The 19,124-nt window shown below is 45.1% G+C and overlaps 1 protein-coding gene and 2 long non-coding RNA genes across 4 annotated transcripts in view; 1 reads left to right on the top strand and 2 right to left on the bottom strand.

Moving 5' to 3' along the window:
• The window catches only part of SP3 (Sp3 transcription factor), a gene marked incomplete at its 5' end in the record, with an annotated part of 25,413 nt that extends 11,741 nt beyond the window's left edge, over positions 1–13,672 (bottom strand). The window contains 4 exons of one of the 2 annotated variants that reach the window (XM_081872578.1): positions 946–2,299; positions 12,236–12,340; positions 12,576–12,730; positions 13,258–13,672. In XM_081872578.1, coding sequence (XP_081728704.1) covers positions 946–2,299; positions 12,236–12,340; positions 12,576–12,730; positions 13,258–13,264 — 1,621 coding nt within the window. Of the gene's footprint in view, positions 1–945; positions 2,300–12,235; positions 12,341–12,575; positions 12,741–13,257 lie in introns of those variants that run through there. The other variant, XM_081872577.1, reaches the window with a different exon arrangement.
• Positions 1–18,795, bottom strand: part of LOC309335958 — a 37,518-nt gene extending 18,723 nt beyond the window's left edge. The window contains exon 1 of the long non-coding RNA XR_014153824.1: positions 18,592–18,795. This is a non-coding gene — a long non-coding RNA (uncharacterized lncRNA). The remainder of the gene's footprint in view (positions 1–18,591) is intronic.
• On the top strand, positions 12,758–19,124 carry LOC309335441. The gene is made up of 2 exons (XR_014153503.1): positions 12,758–13,249; positions 18,795–19,124. It is a non-coding gene; the product is annotated as an uncharacterized lncRNA (long non-coding RNA).

Below are 19,124 nucleotides of genomic sequence, written 5' to 3'. Positions count from 1 at the left end.
ATTAACCATCAGTGTTTCCTTCTGGATTTAACACCTTCTTCCTTGTACAATATTGCACATTCTTTGGATTCAAAATTTACACTACAATTTGCACTGCACTTGCTTAATGTAGTACTGCCGACAGAAAAAATTGCAGTCTGAACCCACACTTCAAAATTTGCATATAGGCTCTGGTACAAGTTTTGGCCGAAGTGTTCTGTAAAAGCCAGCAACAAGTATTGCAAAGTTTGAGTCTCAGCAACTCTTCTGATATCAGGCTCATTTTCAAAACACGTCAAAGTTGCTCCACAAATCAGTAGAGCAGCTAAGTTATATGGCAGGTGCTAAACTGGATACCAAATAGCATCATTTGTATTGTTTAGCCCAATTGATCTTCATCCGTCAAAACTTGTCCAAGGCTTTTTGAAACATGGCTTCTGCACTACAAGCCAATGAACAACTAACCTTATCCGTGTTGTCTTGCCATTGCTATAGATCTATTAAAAAGTACTTCATACAATTAGATTTATAAAAGAAGTTACTAAACCATGGGAGGCATCCAATGATATTCACTGGTGGGCAAAATGGTACTTGCAGTTTCTCTTCTTCCCCCTCCAGCCCCCATTGGTCCCCCCATAACCTCTTATAGAAGGTTCCTCCACTCCTCTGGAGAAAGCCTGGTGCATCAGCAGAAGCCCACTCACATTCATGTTGCATCTCATCTCTGACATTTATAATCATTTGAAGCATAAAGTTCAGAAAAATGAATTTCAGACATCGCAGATAGTGATATAACCAGTTTAAGGAGGGCAAACTAAAACTTGACATTTCAGAATTTCTTGGGAGAACAGCAGCACAAAGTCTTGTATATTTCCATGAACCCCCAAAAATATTGTGAACGTTTATCAATGTTAAAAGCATAAAAGGGACTAGTTTCACAAAGACGCATTATAATGATATAAATACCTGCAGGACTGTCGGCATTTTCTCCTGAGTGCAGCTGAATGCCACCAGAATCTATGGAATTTATTGTAACTGTCTGTAGATTTGGCAACTGAGCAGTACTTAGGCTAACAGGAGTCGAAGTCAAGCCCCCGCTTGTTGCAACTTGACCCAGAGTGAGCGTCTGCACAGGGGTCAACGTTATTTGTTGGCCAGGGGCATTCTGCAGCTGCAAGTTCTGCAAGTTCTGCACTCCTTGCACTTGAAACGTCTGCCAGGTTATCTGCCCAGATGGGGTCACTGTCTGCGCCTGGATTAAAAACGTCCCAGGGTTCAACTGAAGCTGAAGATTCTGCAAAGCCTGTTGCGATATACCTTGGCCAGCTTGCACCCCGTGGATTGTCTGCTGCGCAATACCTTGTACAATTTGGGCTTGACTGGTTGTTTGCTGAGACTCCTGAAGCTGTATGTGCTGCACAATAGGCTGTGCTGTGGAGACCTGAATATTCTGAGCCTGTGTCTCTTCCGAGACAGATGTTTGGATATAATTTCCCTGAAGATCAGAACTGTGTACTTGCCCAGTATTAGTAGACAGGCTGTTTGCATTCTGCTCCAATATACTGGTACTGTCTATAGTTACAGGCAGTTGTGATGAAGAAGATGTTGGCACAAATAAGTCTGTATCGGTGGTGGTTTCCGTCATTTCAGGAGAAACCTGCTCAGCAGTCCTATCAGAAGTGTCCGAACTATCCATCGCCTGTGAAGTACTTATCAAATGCCCGTCGGCATTAATGCCTGCAGTCATGGTTTGAGAACCACTTAGTCCCAGAGAATCTAGATCAACACTATTGATGGGAACAAAAGCAATATTTCCCGGCAGTCCAAGAGGAACGTTAGCAACTACCTGTGCTTGCCCAGGGAAAGACGAACTGCCAATGGTAACCCCTTGGACTTGGCCAGTCTGTGACAATATATTCTGAATATTACTAGAAGATGTTCCAGAGGCAATGATGGTTTGATTGGAGCCAGGAATGATTTGAATTTGACCGGTTTCTTGATTTACACTACCGTTGTCAGAAGAGGCTGCAAAACCAAGCTGAACTTGCTGGCCATCAGCTGTCTGAATCTGGGGTATTACTTGATACTGGACATTGGGCACTGCGCCGTTTGACGAATCCGATCCAGATGCAACAGAAAATATCTGCTGATTCTGCAAACTCTGTAGGGGAAGAACATATTGCCCACTTGAAGTTACTGTGGCGGTCCCCGGGATCTGTACTATATTGCCAGCTTCATCTTTGATAGTTGTTGGCGTAGCAGACAGCACCTCCCATCTATTTGGAGTTCCTGCTAACTGTACAGATGACAAATCCCCTGCCTGAACAGAAGCAAAAAGAACAGAAAATCAAGACATGTAGATTTTACAAGTTAGATTACATACAAACTGTAAATCAATGCATTGCAAACATACATGCGATTTACAACTTCCATGCAACCTGGACTCAAATGCACTTAGAACTAATTTGCCTCAGTAGGCCTGAACGCACACAGCTCTGTGCTGCATTGTGACCTTTACCTACCATTTCAACATACTGTTACATTACTCTAGTACACTGAAGGTTAATCGCCGGACAATCAACGGTTGAAAAACATCAAGAAACTCACATCAAGTATTTTATCTTTTCGACACCGGATCTTCCAATGCTAATTCATTATGCTGATCTTTGATAAAACCATTCTAACAATTTAAGTCCCCTCCGTACTCCAGTAAATGTGTCACTCATGAATTTTAGGTTGGCTGCTATGAGTTACATGAATATACAGACATACACACACAGAGAGAATTCAGTTCTCATGGTCAAAAGAATATTTTGCATGTATACAATATTTCCTCTTTTCTGTCCTCCAGCCCCACCTCTTTGAACTGAGCTGGATGCCCCTCTACAGAGCCCTTAGAGTCAAGGGCTACACAAAAAAGAACTAATATATATAATTGATCCAAATAGGGAAATTTATAATATACTCGACTAAGAAACAATGAGTAAGCGTTGAAATTTTGATATATAACCTTATTTTCACATTGTAAACAGCTGCTAATTCCTAGATACTTTACGGGAACAATTCTATCCTTTGCGTCCCATGGACTTCCCTCTCCACGAGGGCCTCCTTCTCACAGTGGCAGAAAGCTCAGCTGCCATTGTTCCTCTGCCAGCTGTACTGTGACCGCAGTTAGGGAGCTGGGGAAGATTCATGTCAGGGACACTATAGATTCAGAGGCCTGTCCATTTCCAACAGGTTGATTAGAGAAGAAAACCTATATACCATTTAATATACAGTCGGACCTTGGAAGTCGAACGGAATCCGTTCCGGAAGTCCGACTTCCAAAATGTTCAGAAACCAAGGTGCGGCTTCTGATTGGCTGCAGGAAGCTCCTGCAGCCAATCAGAACCCGCGTCGGACATATTCAGGTTCCAAAGAAAGTTCGCAAACCGGAACACTCACTTCCGGGTTTGCAGCATTCGGGAGCCAAAGCGTTTGACTTCCAAGGTACAACTGTATATGTTTACAATTTACTATATACATTTCTGGATGAAATGTAGTTCTATTTTTAGAAAGCAAAATGTGGAGCCTTCTGTGCCCTGGCTGGCCCAAGCCCAGCAAGGCTTAGGAAGTGGCAGTTTTTCTGTCACAGACTCTTCCCTTCCACCCAACCACACCACTCACCAGGATTGCTCTGCCCAATGTCTCATGAAGAACATGTGCTGATCAGCACTAGAAGGTGGTACTAATTTCATTTGGGAGATTATGGAAAAAGAGTACTAAATTAATTCGTGACAGACAGAAAGCATTTACCACGTGCTATCATTTCGGCTTGAAAGATACTTAACCTTCTCTACTTATACAGCAGCAGTGAGACTACAACATAACACTTTTCCAAGTATCCCTGCGGCATTGTGGAATGTTGTCCTGACTTGGATCCTAGCTGATCAGATGTCTTAAATCATCTTAGCCGCTTTTCTTGTCTTCCCAATGCGCGCTTTAGATGTTAAGGAGGTTTCGAGATAATACAATCAAAACTGTTTGATTGCAAAATCAAAAAAAGTTTAGGCAAAGTAATAGCGAAGGAAAAAACAAACAAGTTTAGCACAATAGATCTAAAGCTTGGTTACATTGCTACAGCATCCTAATAAATAGCTGCTGTATTCATTAGAATGCAAAGTACTCCAAGAGCAGACTCAGAAGCAGCAGCAGCAGCTGCAGCTCAACCACTGAGGTGCTTCGAAGGACAGGGTGTATTTTTTCCAGTTGCGGCACCTACCCTAAAGCCTTGCAGAGTGAGGTCCGTCAGGCTCTATTGCGGCACTGCTTCCAAAGGAGAATGAAGACTGACATTTTTTTAAGGCCTCTGGTTAATTGTGAACTTTCTGATGGCTCAGTTATTTTTGTGCTGTTAAGATTCGTTAGTTTGCACATTGTTAATATTAATTTCAGTGAATATGGAAGGAAGGTTAGGTTTCACTTTGTTTTTACTGGAGAAATAGGTGAGATAGAATTGTTTAAAAGGATGTCGTAGAAAGCAGACGATGCTAAATTTTCAATGGCCCAAGTCTCCACTGTAACGAACTACTGAAGTTCACATTACAACCGATCCATTTCAGATCATTTTCCGAAAGAATTGGCAATGGACAAGACTGGAAATAATAACAAACCATTTCTGGTCTTAGCCATCTGCCACATACTTATTTCTTTAAATTCAGTATGCTTCTCTTTCTCAGCCCCCAGTCAGAAGGTGGGCCTCTCCTTTATACGGGCCCCTTCCTGCACATTAGGTTGTGCATATTAGGTTGCCCTTTTTTATACTTCATGCACCAACAACAAAAGTCAAGAAAAGGACATGTGCTCGAACATGGAATCTGCTCTCTCTCTCTCGTGCTTCTTGCAAGATTTCAAACATCCCAGGGACACCCTGTGCTCCAAGGAGCAGAATGGCACTTCCTTGCACTGAGCAGCAGCCATAACGCAATGGTTTCATCATAAAGGTGAAGGTAAAGGTACCCCTGCCTGTACGGGCCAGTCTTGCCAGACTCTAGGGTTGTGCGCTCATCTCACTCTAGAGGCCGGGAGCCAGCGCTGTCCGCAGACACTTCCGGGTCACGTGGCCAGCGTGACGAAGTTGCTCCGGCGAACCGGCACCCCGCTGCGGGGATTCGAACCGCCGACCATGGGATCGGCAAGTCCTAGGTGCTGAGGTTTTACCCACAGCGCCACCCGCGTCCCTGGTTTCATCATAGCTAAGCAGAAAAAAGCAAAGCTGTAGAGTGCTGTGATATCAGAACACTCCAGCTAGTCACACATCTTCCAATACTCCTTGGATCTTCTCAAGTGTCTTTAATGCCACATCAAACATCGGATATGGCTACCGATCCACTGTATCTTAAGGGTCTGAAATGTCTCAATATTTTACAGCAGATGAATAAACAAGGAATCAGTTCTCACACAGGTGAAATACAAGTCCCAAGGACTTCCTGTCACAAAGGATCTGGTCGCATGCCTCTTACCCAGGCATAGGCAAACTAGACCCTCCAGATGTTTTGGGACTACAACTCCCATCATCCCTAGCTAACAGGACCAGTGGTCAGGGATGATGGGAATTGTAGTCTCAAAACATCTGGAGGGCTATTCTTTTTGGAAATTAAGTTTTGAAAACTTATTTCTGGATATTTTATAGTTTAAATGGCTTCTAAACAAATTGGTTCTACGGTGTTAAACAACTTTTATCTATTTCATACTAACTACCAAGGCATGAATAACTATTTTCAAACCAAATTCAAGCGTTTCAGCTGTATTAAGAATATTTAAAAACTCAAGATTCCCCCCCACCCATTATTTTTCAAGGATTAATTCAACCTTGGTCTTACATGAGATGAAAAGGAGTCACTACATTTAAAAAGTACCTACTTGGGGTTATGTTTACACTACAAGCAACCCTCATTTCGCACAGGGGTTACGTTCCGGACTCCAGCATGTGTCAGCAGGGCCTGCATAAAGTGTTCCTTTCCACTCCTTTAGGGACATTTTAGTGATATTTTCAGGTCAATTCTGGATTCAGTGCTGTACGCGCATGATCACGTGTAAATAGGTTGCTGCCTGTACTCAGATTTCTGATTCCTAAGTCTACCAGAGATACCAGCAGTCAGATTTAAGTTACCTACAGCTCCTTATGACAATACGTAATTAAAATGCCTACATATTGCCACTATATAATTGGGATGTGTACAAAGTATTGCATTATTACAGTGCGCTGTAAACATCATTAGATTTAACCTCAATACTGAATATATTTAATTAGAAGTAAATCCCACCAAGTTAAACAGAACTTAACTTCCCGGTTAAGTGTTCTTCAAATCACAAGCACAGGGAGCTATTTATATAAACACATTAGTTTCTCTTATAGCTATAGTATACAAATGCTGTACCAGTACACTTATAATATTTCCAGTTCATAAAAATATTGTCTTTCCCCCTAACATCAACAAGTCCTACCTCTGAAGATTATTCAGTTTCACAAACATAATATTGATTTCTAAAACTTCGCTGATGTTATTATTGCTACCATCGCTCAAGCTTTTGCTTACATTTTCAGTGGAACATTATCTATTCAAACAAACAGGAGGGCAGCCTACGCAATTACAGCAAAAAGCTTATCGCGGGTTTCAAGAAAGGGCTATGCACCTATGTAAAAGCTGGCATTTATTACAGTGAAGCAGTTCTGTATTGATGTAAGATCCGTATTACACCTTCTATAATTTGGGATCCTGCAAGGCATTTTGAAAATCAATTATTGGGAAATCCCCTGCTCCCGACTGTACAATAGCACAAGACAGCTAGGCTCCAGGGCAGTAGGAATACTCTCATGCAAAACCTCATACAGCATTATTACTGACGCTCAGGACCAAGTGAGCAGCAGGCACAATGTTCAAGTCTTGAAACACGAGCAAAAAGTGCCCTCCCTTTGCCACATGAGCTTTTTTCTCCCTCATTCCAGATACTTCAAGCCGCAGAGCCTCAAGCAGCTTAGAACATTGATAATTATGACCAAGAAATTGTTTTTCCCCTTGTCTTAGTTAACCCACCCACCCCGACACAAGATAATCCTTTTAGCTTATTGCATCCTAGGAGACGGGGGAAGTGAAGCTGCAAGATTCACACCTCACGGCAAGCCTTTCTTGACCGCAATTCCTTTCCCCTCATACTAACCTTTTTTCTTTTGGGAAGTTCCCCTAGAGCATGTAGAAACTCTTACCTTGTCTCTTTATGGATCCTTCTTCTGTACCCTACTTGGTGCCCTGGGGCACCCAGTTTGCTCTTAGAAGGAATAAGGTGGGGCTGATATGATGAATTTGGAAATCCCCTTTCAGCTTTCATCTAGCCCTGCAGTTTACCACCACAGAACAATGCAATTTTTCTATTGAACTGACTGCTGAAGCTCAGGGTTAGATGAGCAGGAAACTACGCTGGATGGCAAATACATGCCATGAGGCACATGTTCCCTGTCTCCAACTGCCTCCTCCAGTTAAGTTTTTTTTAATGTCTGGTGTATTACTCTGTTTTAATTTGTTGAAAGCTGCCCAAAGTGGCTTAGGTAACCCAGTCAGATGCACAGCCTATACATTTATTATTATTTGTTTGTTCTAGATTCAGGTAGGCAGCCTGTTGGTTTGACGCCGTCGAAATAGATTTTTAAAAAATTAAAAAAATTGTCCAAAAGCACCTTAGAGACCAGCTAAGTTTTTTCTTGGTATAAGCTTTCGTGTGCATACATCTGAAGAAGTGTGCATGCACACAAAAGCTTATACCAAGAACAAACTTAGTTGGTCTCTAAGGTGCTACTGGACATTTTTTAAAAAAATATATATATTAATTTTTTGTTGTTGTTACACTATTATATGTTAGTGGCTCAAACAGGCCAGTTCTGTCCCCTCCTTCCTATCACCCCTACCCCAATTCAGCTGACACCCACAGCACAATTTTAGTCCTGGTTTTCTGGCTGTTTTGTTTCCATCTCTCCTTTAAATGTACAAAATCATTTGGTTCAGCACATCTGGAAAGTCCTGCAAATATGCACAAGCCAGAACACTGTTTGTGGATGTTGCCATTTCACTGCCAATCTGATAGGAATGGGACCACTAAATTCACCATTTAAAAAAAAAAAAGTAGAACTACAGTCAGGAACACCTAAGAGTGCTGTTTGGTATCAGTTCTGTTATTTACGCACATTCTGAAAGCTCCTCTTGCTGTGTTATGTACTAGCCAGGAACAAGGATGGCTGTCAGCCTCAGCCTCTTAACACGGGAGGTGAGTTTGTTTCTGGAGAAAGACTTATTTCTTCCTTACTCAATGCTATGTCTCCATGTAGCACAGAAGGAACGTTTACGACATAGGGCACATACTCCCCAGGCGTTATCCCTACCCACTTCTGAGATGCTATATGTTGTTCCAGACTCAGATAGCTTCTGTTCTCCCATTTACCACCCTCAGCATGGCCAACCATGTTTTGGGGGGTTTATTTACAACCTTGTATTGTTGTGAATAGCCAAGGGAACCCCTAAGCATGCGGAAACCCCCACTATGCGTGTGAATTGCTGCCAAATATTTAGATGCAGGGCCACAAAGTTCAGTATTCAGAAGGATGGTAGTGATGCAATCCCTAGGGAATCAGTAGAGATCCTGGAGGTTCAAAAAGGTTGTACTCTTTTGCAGAACTGGCAGAGAGACCTACGTGGAGATAATGTTTAGAATGGGGCGATAATTTGGGCTTGCTATATTCAGCACAAACTTCCAATTTGCTATTGTTTGACCAATTCAGATACAGCAACTGGCCTTGTTCGCATGCCACATTAAACCACCACTTAAAACAAAGTGCAGTTAAATAGCAATACTCTCTCATTCCTGATGCCATGCCAGAGATAAGCCAGAGTCTTGGGCTGACATGCCATCTAAACCACTAGGAACAAACAAGGTTTGTCCTTGGTTTTAGGAAAACAAACTATAAAAGCAATTTCACATGATGCAACGAATCAGACTTGGCTTGTTTTGTCTGTGGTGCATATTCAGCACCAGGAAAGGAATACCATGGGAACTTTTGAATAGCAGGCACCAACACATTTCCCTTTCACATTAAATCATAACTTGTTTTCAACTATTGTGATGTGTGAACTAGGAATCAGAAGTGATCACATGAGGAGGGAGCACCATTTCAAATCCTGTTCACAATGGCCGAACTGACAATTCTCATAATTTAACTTCCTGTTAAATATCTGAAGTATGGCTAGACTATAGTAGTCTAATCCAGAAATCAACTTTGCAAGTTACTAGGGTGAAGTCTAAAGTAAACTGAATTTAGAAATGCAAATATTGTGACTTGATTCTCACTGCATTGGAAAGTTTGATAAGAAGTTGGACATGCGTAATTTAAATCTTAAACTTAAAAGGCTTGGGGGAAACCTAGTTCCTTTTTCCAATTATTATAAATGCTGACAATTACTTTTAGCGACATCACATTGTGGATGAGAGATTTGTGGTAGGTGGCTTGCTTTCTTATCTGAGTGTGTAAGAATGTGTTTGCAATTTCCCTTCCCATTCCCACAGGAGAATTCATTGATACCAGAGATGAGACACAAAGATGAGATCGTTTTGTTGCTATTCAGTTAGCACTTTCACTTGCAATGATTCATTTCGTTAAGGAACATTCCATTAAATGCCATTAAGAAAGTATCTACTCTAGAAGATTCCTTTCAGGAAAATTAATGCCAATGCTTCTCTTCTCCAACTATTTTCATCTACTGCCATTATTTATATATTTGATATGTAGAAATACCATCAGAGGTCTCAGAATTACTAGTATTATGAGAAGCACAAGAGAACGCCATGTGTGATCAATTACATCCTGGATTAGCTATAGTTGGAGAATGGCACACTGAGGGAAATGGTTAGAAAAAGGGGTGGGAACCATAATTCTAGTCTGGATCTGAGGCCTCTCCTCTTTGGCCCTGCCCACCCCCAGATGGAAATTAGGCTAAGAAAAAAAGCTCCTATTGGTGCAAAACTACCATTCAGAGAGGACCTATTGAGTAAAAAGAGGTATCCCTTACCCATTTTTGGCTTTGGCCACGATATACAGTCAATAAAAGGTACCAAACCAATTACCACCAAGGGAATGTGGCACTCAGCATAAAAGGACACCCACCACTGATTTAAACCATTTATCCAAACGTATAAATATTTGCAGGGAACCATAACATTTTGTGGAAATGTCTTTTTTCATTTGTGCTCTTTTTAACTCTCCTTTTTTTCTGTCTCCGTCTCACATGCCTGCTTCTTGCCTGCCCACATTTCCTGTAGCCAATTCCCAATTACCTTTTAAAAGCTCATCCCATTTATAAGGCTATACCATTATCAAAATAAGTGTTTTAACGTTACCTGAGTGCCATTTTAGATCGTGTTTTAATAAATTTATTGTAGGGTGGAGAATCTCACCAATGTGAAAACCTTGCTTCTGTCTCTCTGAGAACCAGAGACTACATTGCTGCATTATTTTTCCTTTGCGTCACACATTTGGAAGGACACAGATGAGCAACTTAAAATTTGGCTCTTTTCCAGACTCTGACACTAACTCACTGAGGCTGTGGACAAGTGATTAGCTTCAACTACATCTTAGCTTCCTGGTGTGCAATGAAGATAATAAATACTTTTCGTTCTGCTGTGTGAGGCTACATTCCTTAATCCACTCACATGGCTTTTAAATGCCACTGAAATTGACAGGGCTCATAAGCACTCAAAGGGGCCACAGAAGTATACATTAAAATTAAGAAGGGACCATCAAATGTCAAATAACCTGGTTCAAGTTATCTAAGATGACACTGGAACAGTGTATGACTGCGAGTGTTTACTCAATAGTCCTGCTGAATTCAAAGGGACTTATGCACATGTATGCAAAGGACTGAATTCAAACAGTCACTGTCTTAAGCTAATGAAGCTTCTCCCATGCTATCCACATACAGCTTACCTAATCATTCTATTCCTCTCCCCCGCAATACTCATTTCCTATTCACACCATAAACACTATCTAGAGAACAACCAGGAAGCCACAGAAAAGGTGAAGATTTTCATTCGGCATCGAAGATACAGTTCCCTATATTACCCACGTACAGACAGGTTCGAAAATTAAAGAGAGTACCCATTTCTGGCAAACCCATGGAATCAAATCTGAATGGTTAACGTAAAATGCCAAATCATCCCACCGCTTAAAACTTGCATTTCAATTAACACCCCCCCCGCGCCACCGCCCGCTTCAAGCCTGCTCCTTTTTAACAGCAAAGCACTGACATGTTGTTTTCCGTCACATCCTATTCCTACCAGGCTCCTCTAAAGACTAGTCAGGATATTTACTGGGCAGATAACACACAAGGAAAGAAAGCAGAGTGGTGGTGGTTTGAGTGTCAAAACTTCCCTTTCTCTCTCTCTCTCTCTCACACACACACAAAACTGATCTGCAGTGCACTGTTAACTGCGCCCAGAAACAGCGTTCAAAATAGCTCGCTTCCGCTAGGGAATACAGGCTGCCTTTTCTTTTCTCCTTCCCCCCCCCCCTCCAACCAGCCATTTTGCCCTTAAAGTGTCTTCTGGCTTCCTCCTCTCCTTCAACCCAGCCTACATTTTGTGCTGCTGCTGCTGCTGCTGCGGGGTTCCGGGGTGACAGCTGACATTCAGGAGCAGGAAGGGGGGTGGGGTGGATGATGGTTCACTTTTTGGAAAGGTGGGGTGGGGGTGGAAAGCCCAGATAGACCTCCCTTTGCCTTGGGGTGGGGAGGAGGAGGAGAAGGAGGGGTGAGCGGGAGAAACCAAAGCTTCCCGCCTCTCTGCCTGCCTTCCCCCCCACCCCACCTCCCCAAACCTGCGCCGCCGCCCCGTCAAGCCCCGTTTGAAGATGCAACGAGAGGCGCCGCGGCATTCAGAGGCTCGAGGGGATGTCCCGGTGCCGCCTCCTCCTCCTCCTCCTCCTCTCTCCCCCCACCCACCCCAGGGAGCCCGCCCGCCCGCCCGGCTCCTCCCGGAGAGGCAGGGGAGCTCGGGGACCCCCTCTCCCCGGCAGGTCGGCCTTGCGATCGTCCCTCCCCCGGGCGGGCGGGCAGTGCTCTGCGGTGTCTCTCCGCGTCCCTCCCCCCGGGCGGGCGGGCGGTCTGCGGCGTCTCTGCCTCTCTCCCCCCCCCCCTTCTCCGGCAGGCCGTGCGAGCGCGGCGGGGCGGGCACTTACCGCTCCGGCAGGCGGAGAAGCCTCGTCGTCGTCGTCCTCCGGCGACGGCGGCCCGATCTTGCTGCAGGTAGCCGCCAAGAGCGCCAGCGGCGACGGCTGGGTGTCCTGGGGTGGGGTGAGGGGGGGGGGAGCGGAGACAGGCGGCGAGAGAGGTGGGTTAGCGCGGGGCGCGTCTCCGTCGGTCCCCTTCCCTCCACCCGCGCAGCAGCAGCAGCAGCGGCGCCGCCGCCGCAGCCACCGAAACCCCGCGCTCGCGACGTGTCACCGCCGGGGGGGGGGGGGGAGGAAGGGCTCCCGGCCCGCAGCCTGCTGCTTCTTCACCCGCCCTCCCGCCTCTCACCTGCGGGGTGCCGGACTCGTCCGAGGCGTCGGCCGAAGCCGCTGCAGAGCCGCCGTTCCCGTGCTGCAGATATTCGCCGTGGGGGCCGCCGCCGCCGCCGCTGCTGTCCACGTCCAAGGCAGCCATTTCCTCTTGTTTCACGGGCTTCTCCGGAGCTGCGCGCATAACGGGGGGGGGGGGAGTAGTTGGAGAAGGGGGGGTAGGGAAAAAAAAAGATAGGCCGGGTTGTTTGGTGGTGCGGGGGGGGTGGAAGGAGAAGTTGGGCGGTGGGGGGGGAGGCGGAAAGAATCGGTCGGAGGGGGGAGGGGAGGAGAGTCACTGGCGGGCGCGCTCGCCCCCTCCCTTCCCCATCACCCCGGCGCTTGCTCGCTCGCTGGCTGGCTGGCTGGCTCGCTCCCTCCCGCGCAAGGCGAGCCCGCCCTGCTTTCCCTCCGCTCCCCTCCCTCTGTTCCCTCCTCCTCCTCCTCCTCCTCCCTCCCTCCCTCCCTCCGCGCCGCTGCCGCCGTCCCTGCTGCCCCTGCCCCTCTTTTCTCCCTCCTCCCCCTGGCTCTGCTCCTCCTGCTCAGCCAGTGCCGCTCCAGCCACACTCGCAGGCAGACACGCGCGGCGGCGGCGGCGGAGGACGAGCAGCAACCGAGGCGGCGGCGGCGGCGGTTCCCCAACAACAAGGCCCCGTACGTACCGGTCATGGCGGGAGGACGAGCGAGCGACTTGGCAGGCGAGGAGGGAAGGGAGGAAAAGCGCTGGCTTGAACCCCGCTGGTCTCTGGCGCGCAGGCCCCGCTGGCGGCCGCTGCCGCTGCTACGGCTAGGCAGCCGCTGCTGCTGCTGCTGCTGTCGCCACCGCCGGGGACATGCTTATTGTGCGCGCGGGGTTGAAGCGGCGGAGGTGGTTCTGCTGGTGGTGGTGGTGGTGGAGGAGGAGGAGGCGGCGGCCTGGCTCCCACTCCGGGGTCCCCCCCCCCCACTTGTTTTGATTGACGGTGCGAGGAAGCCGAAAGGTGGAGCTTGGAGCAAAAGGGAAGAGGGGGCCCGGCCGACAACCGCCAGCACCACCAGTACTACCGCCGCCTTGCGCGCGCGCGCCCGCCCGCCCTGAGAGCTGGCCCGGAACTCCCGCCTCTCCCCCCCCCTTCCACTTTGCTCTCGCGGCGTTCCAGACAGCTCATTGGCTGCGGCGCCGCGCGGCCCGCGCTCTCACTGGCCCTCGCCTCCTGTCGCTCAGCCCGCTTGCGGGAGCGGCCCCCGCTCCCCTCCTCCCCCTCCCTTGCCGAGGTGGCTTCCTGTTTGCCAGGGTTTGTGTGAGAGACAATGAGCGAGGCCTTGCTCGGGTGGGCTCGGGCTGAGGTGGGGGGGGGGGAAGAGAGCCAGGCCGCGGCGGCCGCCTAAACCGACGGTTGGAAAGGAGAGAGGCCCTGAGGCAGCCGCGTCAGGGCTGTTGGCCTTTTCCCTCATGAGAGAGCTTCGCTTCATAAAGCGCTTGAGGCCTGCTCCCCTCAGAACGGTTCTCTCCTCGGGCCCTGCTCGATTTCCGTGGGAGACTCGGCAGGGTTTGAATTCTCCCTCGTTCCGGCTGCCACTCAGCGTTTTGTGACAGCGGCTCTAGGGAGGAGGAGGAGGGAAAGTTGGAGGCTGCGCTTATGGACCGAAAACAAAACCACCCCCTACCAAAAAAAAATAAAAAAAATTCTCCAGTTAAAATGTCGGCGCGCTGCGGGCCAATCAGGCCTCGCTTGCGAATGTTTTGAAGGCCCTGAAGTGCCAGACCCGGGCCTTGTGCCTACGTGTTAATGTCATCTGTTAACTTTTTTCCAGAAGCGGGTTTCTTTTAAAAAAATATTTCAGGCCTTAGTTCCCACGAGCTAAAAGGACATTGATTTCCAGTATTTAGTCTCTGGTTAAGAGAGTTTTGAATATGAATGGGGCTTCGTCTTGGCGAATGATGAGCGCTTAATTTTAAAACACTTGAGTTTTAAAATTATAAACAGTTGAGCATCTCTAATTTCTCTCTCCATGGTTTTAAATAATCAGCTTTTACATTGCTTACTGTGAGTTCATAGAGCAACATAAAAAAAAATACTGCTTAAAGCACAAAAGCAGTAAATCCACATTTCTCAGTGGCAAAACTGCCGTGATTATAGTGAAATTCCTTCCAGTAGCACCTTAGAGACCAACTAACTTTGTTATTGGTATGAGCTTTTGTGTGCATGCACACTTCTTTAGATACCTTTGTTTTTATTTTGACTACGGCAGACGCAACACAGCTACCTACCTGCAACTGTGATTATAATGGTTCTGAATTGTTCCTGAAGAAAGCAATTCCATCTCCCACTGAGATCAATGGCGAAATATCCATTGATTTAATTCTAATGGATCGGGCGCTAATCCTCAAGCATTTCTTGAATTAGGATCTGTATAAATTTGTCAAAATTACATGGATGGTTTTTTTTTAGATGTGTTTTGGATTTTTGTTATTGATACCAAAATGCCCTTCAACACACCAAAATGCACTTCAACTATAAATAGCATAGGGATTGTTTTATATATTTTTGCGTAGATCCCTTGTTGAGTTTGAGGTTGGCTTGAAGGCAGTGTTGAACTCTTGAAGACATGCGTTCTGATACTGTCCATGTTTGCTAAGAATTAACTGATACTGTTAAGTGGTGCTTACTTTCTAGTAAGTGTACTCACAGGATTCCAGCAGCTATTTTACTTTGGGGTGGGGGACTTCAGCATACAATCTGTGGTTAGTTCAGGACTTTTTGACATCTTAGTGAAAAGCATTTAGTGAGCATAATAACTGACACAGCACATGATGGGAATAAGTTGGATTCTATATGTTATGAAATACAGTCTGTTCATCAGACGTAGAAATTGCCAGGATTTGGTCATTATGTTCTAAGTGTAGGTACAATAGACCAATATACATAAGACTTCCTCCTTTTCTATGTCTATTTGTGGCTGGCCAAGAATGGGTGGTGTTCATGTTATCAGATGGTGTGCAGCTATAAAACTGATCAAAGCAAAATATTTTTTCTGTTTCAGTTTTGGATTACTTTCAGTTAAGGCAAGGGAATAGTCATGAATTCATCCATATTTAAAATATTGCATATTTTCATTTTAAAGCACAAGCGAGTTTCCCCCTTATTTTGGTTGTGGGCGCAAGAAAGCTGAAAGGAGGCTTGCAGCAGAAGAAGGAGATCTGGCTTGACAGCACCATCACCACAACTACCTCCACCTTGCCTATCAGCTCAGACTCCACTCCCCCTTAGTGCTCCTAGTTCATTGGCTGCAGTGCTATGTGGCCTAGACACTTTCTGCCTCAAGCCAACAGGAAACCATGTAAATGAATAATAATGTAAACATGAAAAAAAATACTGATTTATGAGACATTTGGGGCAGCTAATGTGAAAGTAGCTGTTGGGCACTGTTCACTGAACCCCAGTTCATCAGTGAAAGGGAACCGTGGACACACACAGCTTCAGAGGTTAGATGTAGTAACTACTCTCAGCAGAGGGAATACAGAAATCAGAAGCTTGCAACCAATTCAAAACACTGAAAATCTTTCCTAAAAAGCGTTGTCTTGGTAATATGGCGAACTGCCATTAGGGAAGAAGCAAGGCAGGCCTTGGGAGGGATCAGTTCAGGCCGCAGTAGCGAGAAAGGCCTTTTCTCTTATCCCAACCAGATGTATTTTCAGGAGACTGAAGAGGGCTTCCATTGATAGTTCTTAATATGTGGGAAAGGTTGTGTGGGAGAAGATGGTCCTTCAGATAGCATGTTCACAAACAGTAACGGTTAATGGATGTTTTTACAATCTTTGATACTGCCAAGAAAAATATTGTCCCTGGAATATATAAATAGCTGTAAGCAAACAGTGTCATGTTTGCCCCAGTTTGTTCTTTTAGATAGAACTTCTTCAAGTTTGATAAAAGGTCATGGATTCAGTTTTAATGAAGAGTGGGAATAGATTTGAATCTGTCTCTTTGTATTATGTTTTCTAGGGGACACTATATATATATATATATACAGTGGCCCCTCTGGATATGAATTAAATTTGTACTGGGGGTCTGTACTTAACCTGAAAAGTCTGTAACTGGAGGCGCCGCTTCTGCGCACACACGTGGCATGATAGAGCGCTTCTGCGCATGCGCGCGCGGTGAATCCCAGAAGTATACACTTCCGGGTTTGCCACGTTCGCAACCCAAAAGTTACATATCCAGAGCGGTATGTAACTGTGTGTGTGTGTGTGTTGGTGTTTAGTTGTTTAGTCATGTCCAACTCTTCGTGACCCCATGGACCAGAGCACGCCAGGCACTCCTGTCTTCCACTGCCTCCCACAGTTTGGTCAAACTCACGTTAGTAGCTTCGAGAACACTGTCCAACCATCTCGTCCCCTTCTCCTTGTGCCCTCAATCTTTCGCAACATCAGGGTCTTTTCCAGGGAGTCTTCTCTTCTCATGAGGTGGCCCAAATATTGGAGCCTCAGCTTCAGGATCTGTCTTTCCAGTGAGCACTCAGGGCTAATTTCCTTAAGAAATATTATATATTATATATTATTACATTATATTATGTGTCCCCCAGAAAACATAATATGTAGAAAGAGACATATTCAAATATATATACACACACACGCTCAAAATAACTGATTAAATGGAAAATGGCTTTAATTTTTTTTTATTGCCTTTCATCTATCCTGTTAAAGTTTTTAGTATAGTGCCTGTCTGACTGCAAATCTGTCTATGCTACTGTGCAATGGTATTGTGTTACACACCACATAGATGAAGCTGTCAAACTTGTGTTTTGAATACATTTTCAGGATTTGATGAGTAGGGCTTTTCAAATGGGGTTGAGACTCTGCATGTCTGGTGCATGCATACTCTTTCAACACAGGAGCAACAGTTTTCAAAGGTTGCTTATTGTGATACACACTCTATACATGTATAATGTTGAGAACCACAGTCAATTGCAGATATCAAACAAACACCAAAGAACAAATTAAACTCCAGATCAGAGAAAAGGTCCAACAATGACATGAAAGCGGAGTTCAATTTTTATTTAACCTACTGAACCCTAGGCCTAGCCTGTGCTGTGGTATAGAATAATATGGAGCCATTAAAACACTTGAGCTTTGAGAGCAGCTTTCAGTACAGTGATAGATGTCACTGGCAATTCATGGTATCTGTTTCATATGTATTTTTACAGCCATCCCTATAGTAAAGTTTCGTTGTGGTTTACATGAAAAGAGCCTGCTACATCAGGCCCATGGCTCACTTAGTCCAGCATCCTGTTTTCACAGTGGCAAACCAGATGCATGTGGAAAGCATGCAAGCAGGGCATGAACACAGCAGCACTCTGCCCATTTAGGACTAAAGGCAATGAGTATTCAGAAGTGGAACACAGCTATTGTGACTACTAGCCAATGAAGGGCTTTATCCTCCATGAATTTGTCTAATCCTCTTTTAAAGCCATCCAAGTTGGTGGCTCCCCATTTATAGAAGGTTCTCCCCAGGGAAATTCTGCTAGTGCCTTTATTATACACATTTAGGTGCCAGGCTATAACGTTCCTCTTCAGCCTGGCTGATTAATGCCCAATGCCTTTCTAAATGTGTTTGGGGAGGGGAGGGGCGTTCATTGGTTTGTGTCTTTAATGTTCTTGCTTTTCTTATGTATTTCGTATTTTTATGTTGTGAACCGTCCTAAGATGAAGGCGGGTATACAGATTTAATAAATGAAATAAAAATAACTGCTTTGGTAGTATTTGTAAATCTATATAAAGATTGTATGTTTATGTCAATTGTGGCAGAATAACAAAAGAATTTGATTTTTTTAAGATAGGAATGGTTTGGTAGTATGTTAGGTGACAATGAAAGCTGAATAGTAAAGCCATGCCACCAGTTAAATGGGACAAAGGTCTGAAACCTAGTCCTTTCATCAGCCATGTGAAACTCCCTTTGCCCCGAAAGAAATAATAAGGAAAATTAGCTAGGTGGAAAATGTAAGATAGCAGACATTACCACATTTTCCCTTATCAAAGGCCCAATAAGGTGTTTTTGATACCTTAAGTAGAAGTAATTGTGATACAGGAACCCATATTGTTTGACATTAAACATAAGTTGGCACTGTTCGATCCCCCAACATATTTTTAAAAAAAGCTTTTATGGGTTATTGTGAATATATTTTATTTGAAACATTTGTAATTTTTTACTTTTTTTTACAGTGGCATGTGTAATGTACGCAAATCTCCCAGCAGCCAAACAATGCCAATCCCTGTACTGAAAGTTCCAGGGGCTCAGCCAGAAAGAGGAGAGGGGAAGACTTGATGCATGGCCTGTGTATATTAGTTGGTGAAGAGTATAAGGATACCAGAAGTGCCTTTCACATAGACTTGTGGAATAAAATGAATGAAGAGTCAAGCACTGGAGCGCACTGTATAAATACGGAATTTGTATGAGAACGTGGATTGGGATAGTAGTCCGGAAGGTAATGTATTTTCACAAAATACGCAAGGCTACCTTTGCATCTAGAAGGAAGCTGCGGCAAGCTGTAC

Source organism: Podarcis erhardii, assembly GCF_964252035.2.
Source record: "Podarcis erhardii genome assembly, chromosome: 1".
NCBI classification, from domain to species: Eukaryota; Metazoa; Chordata; class Lepidosauria; order Squamata; family Lacertidae; genus Podarcis; species Podarcis erhardii.
Note: the sequence above shows the minus strand (reverse complement) of the source record. Positions and strands in the feature narration are given on the sequence as shown.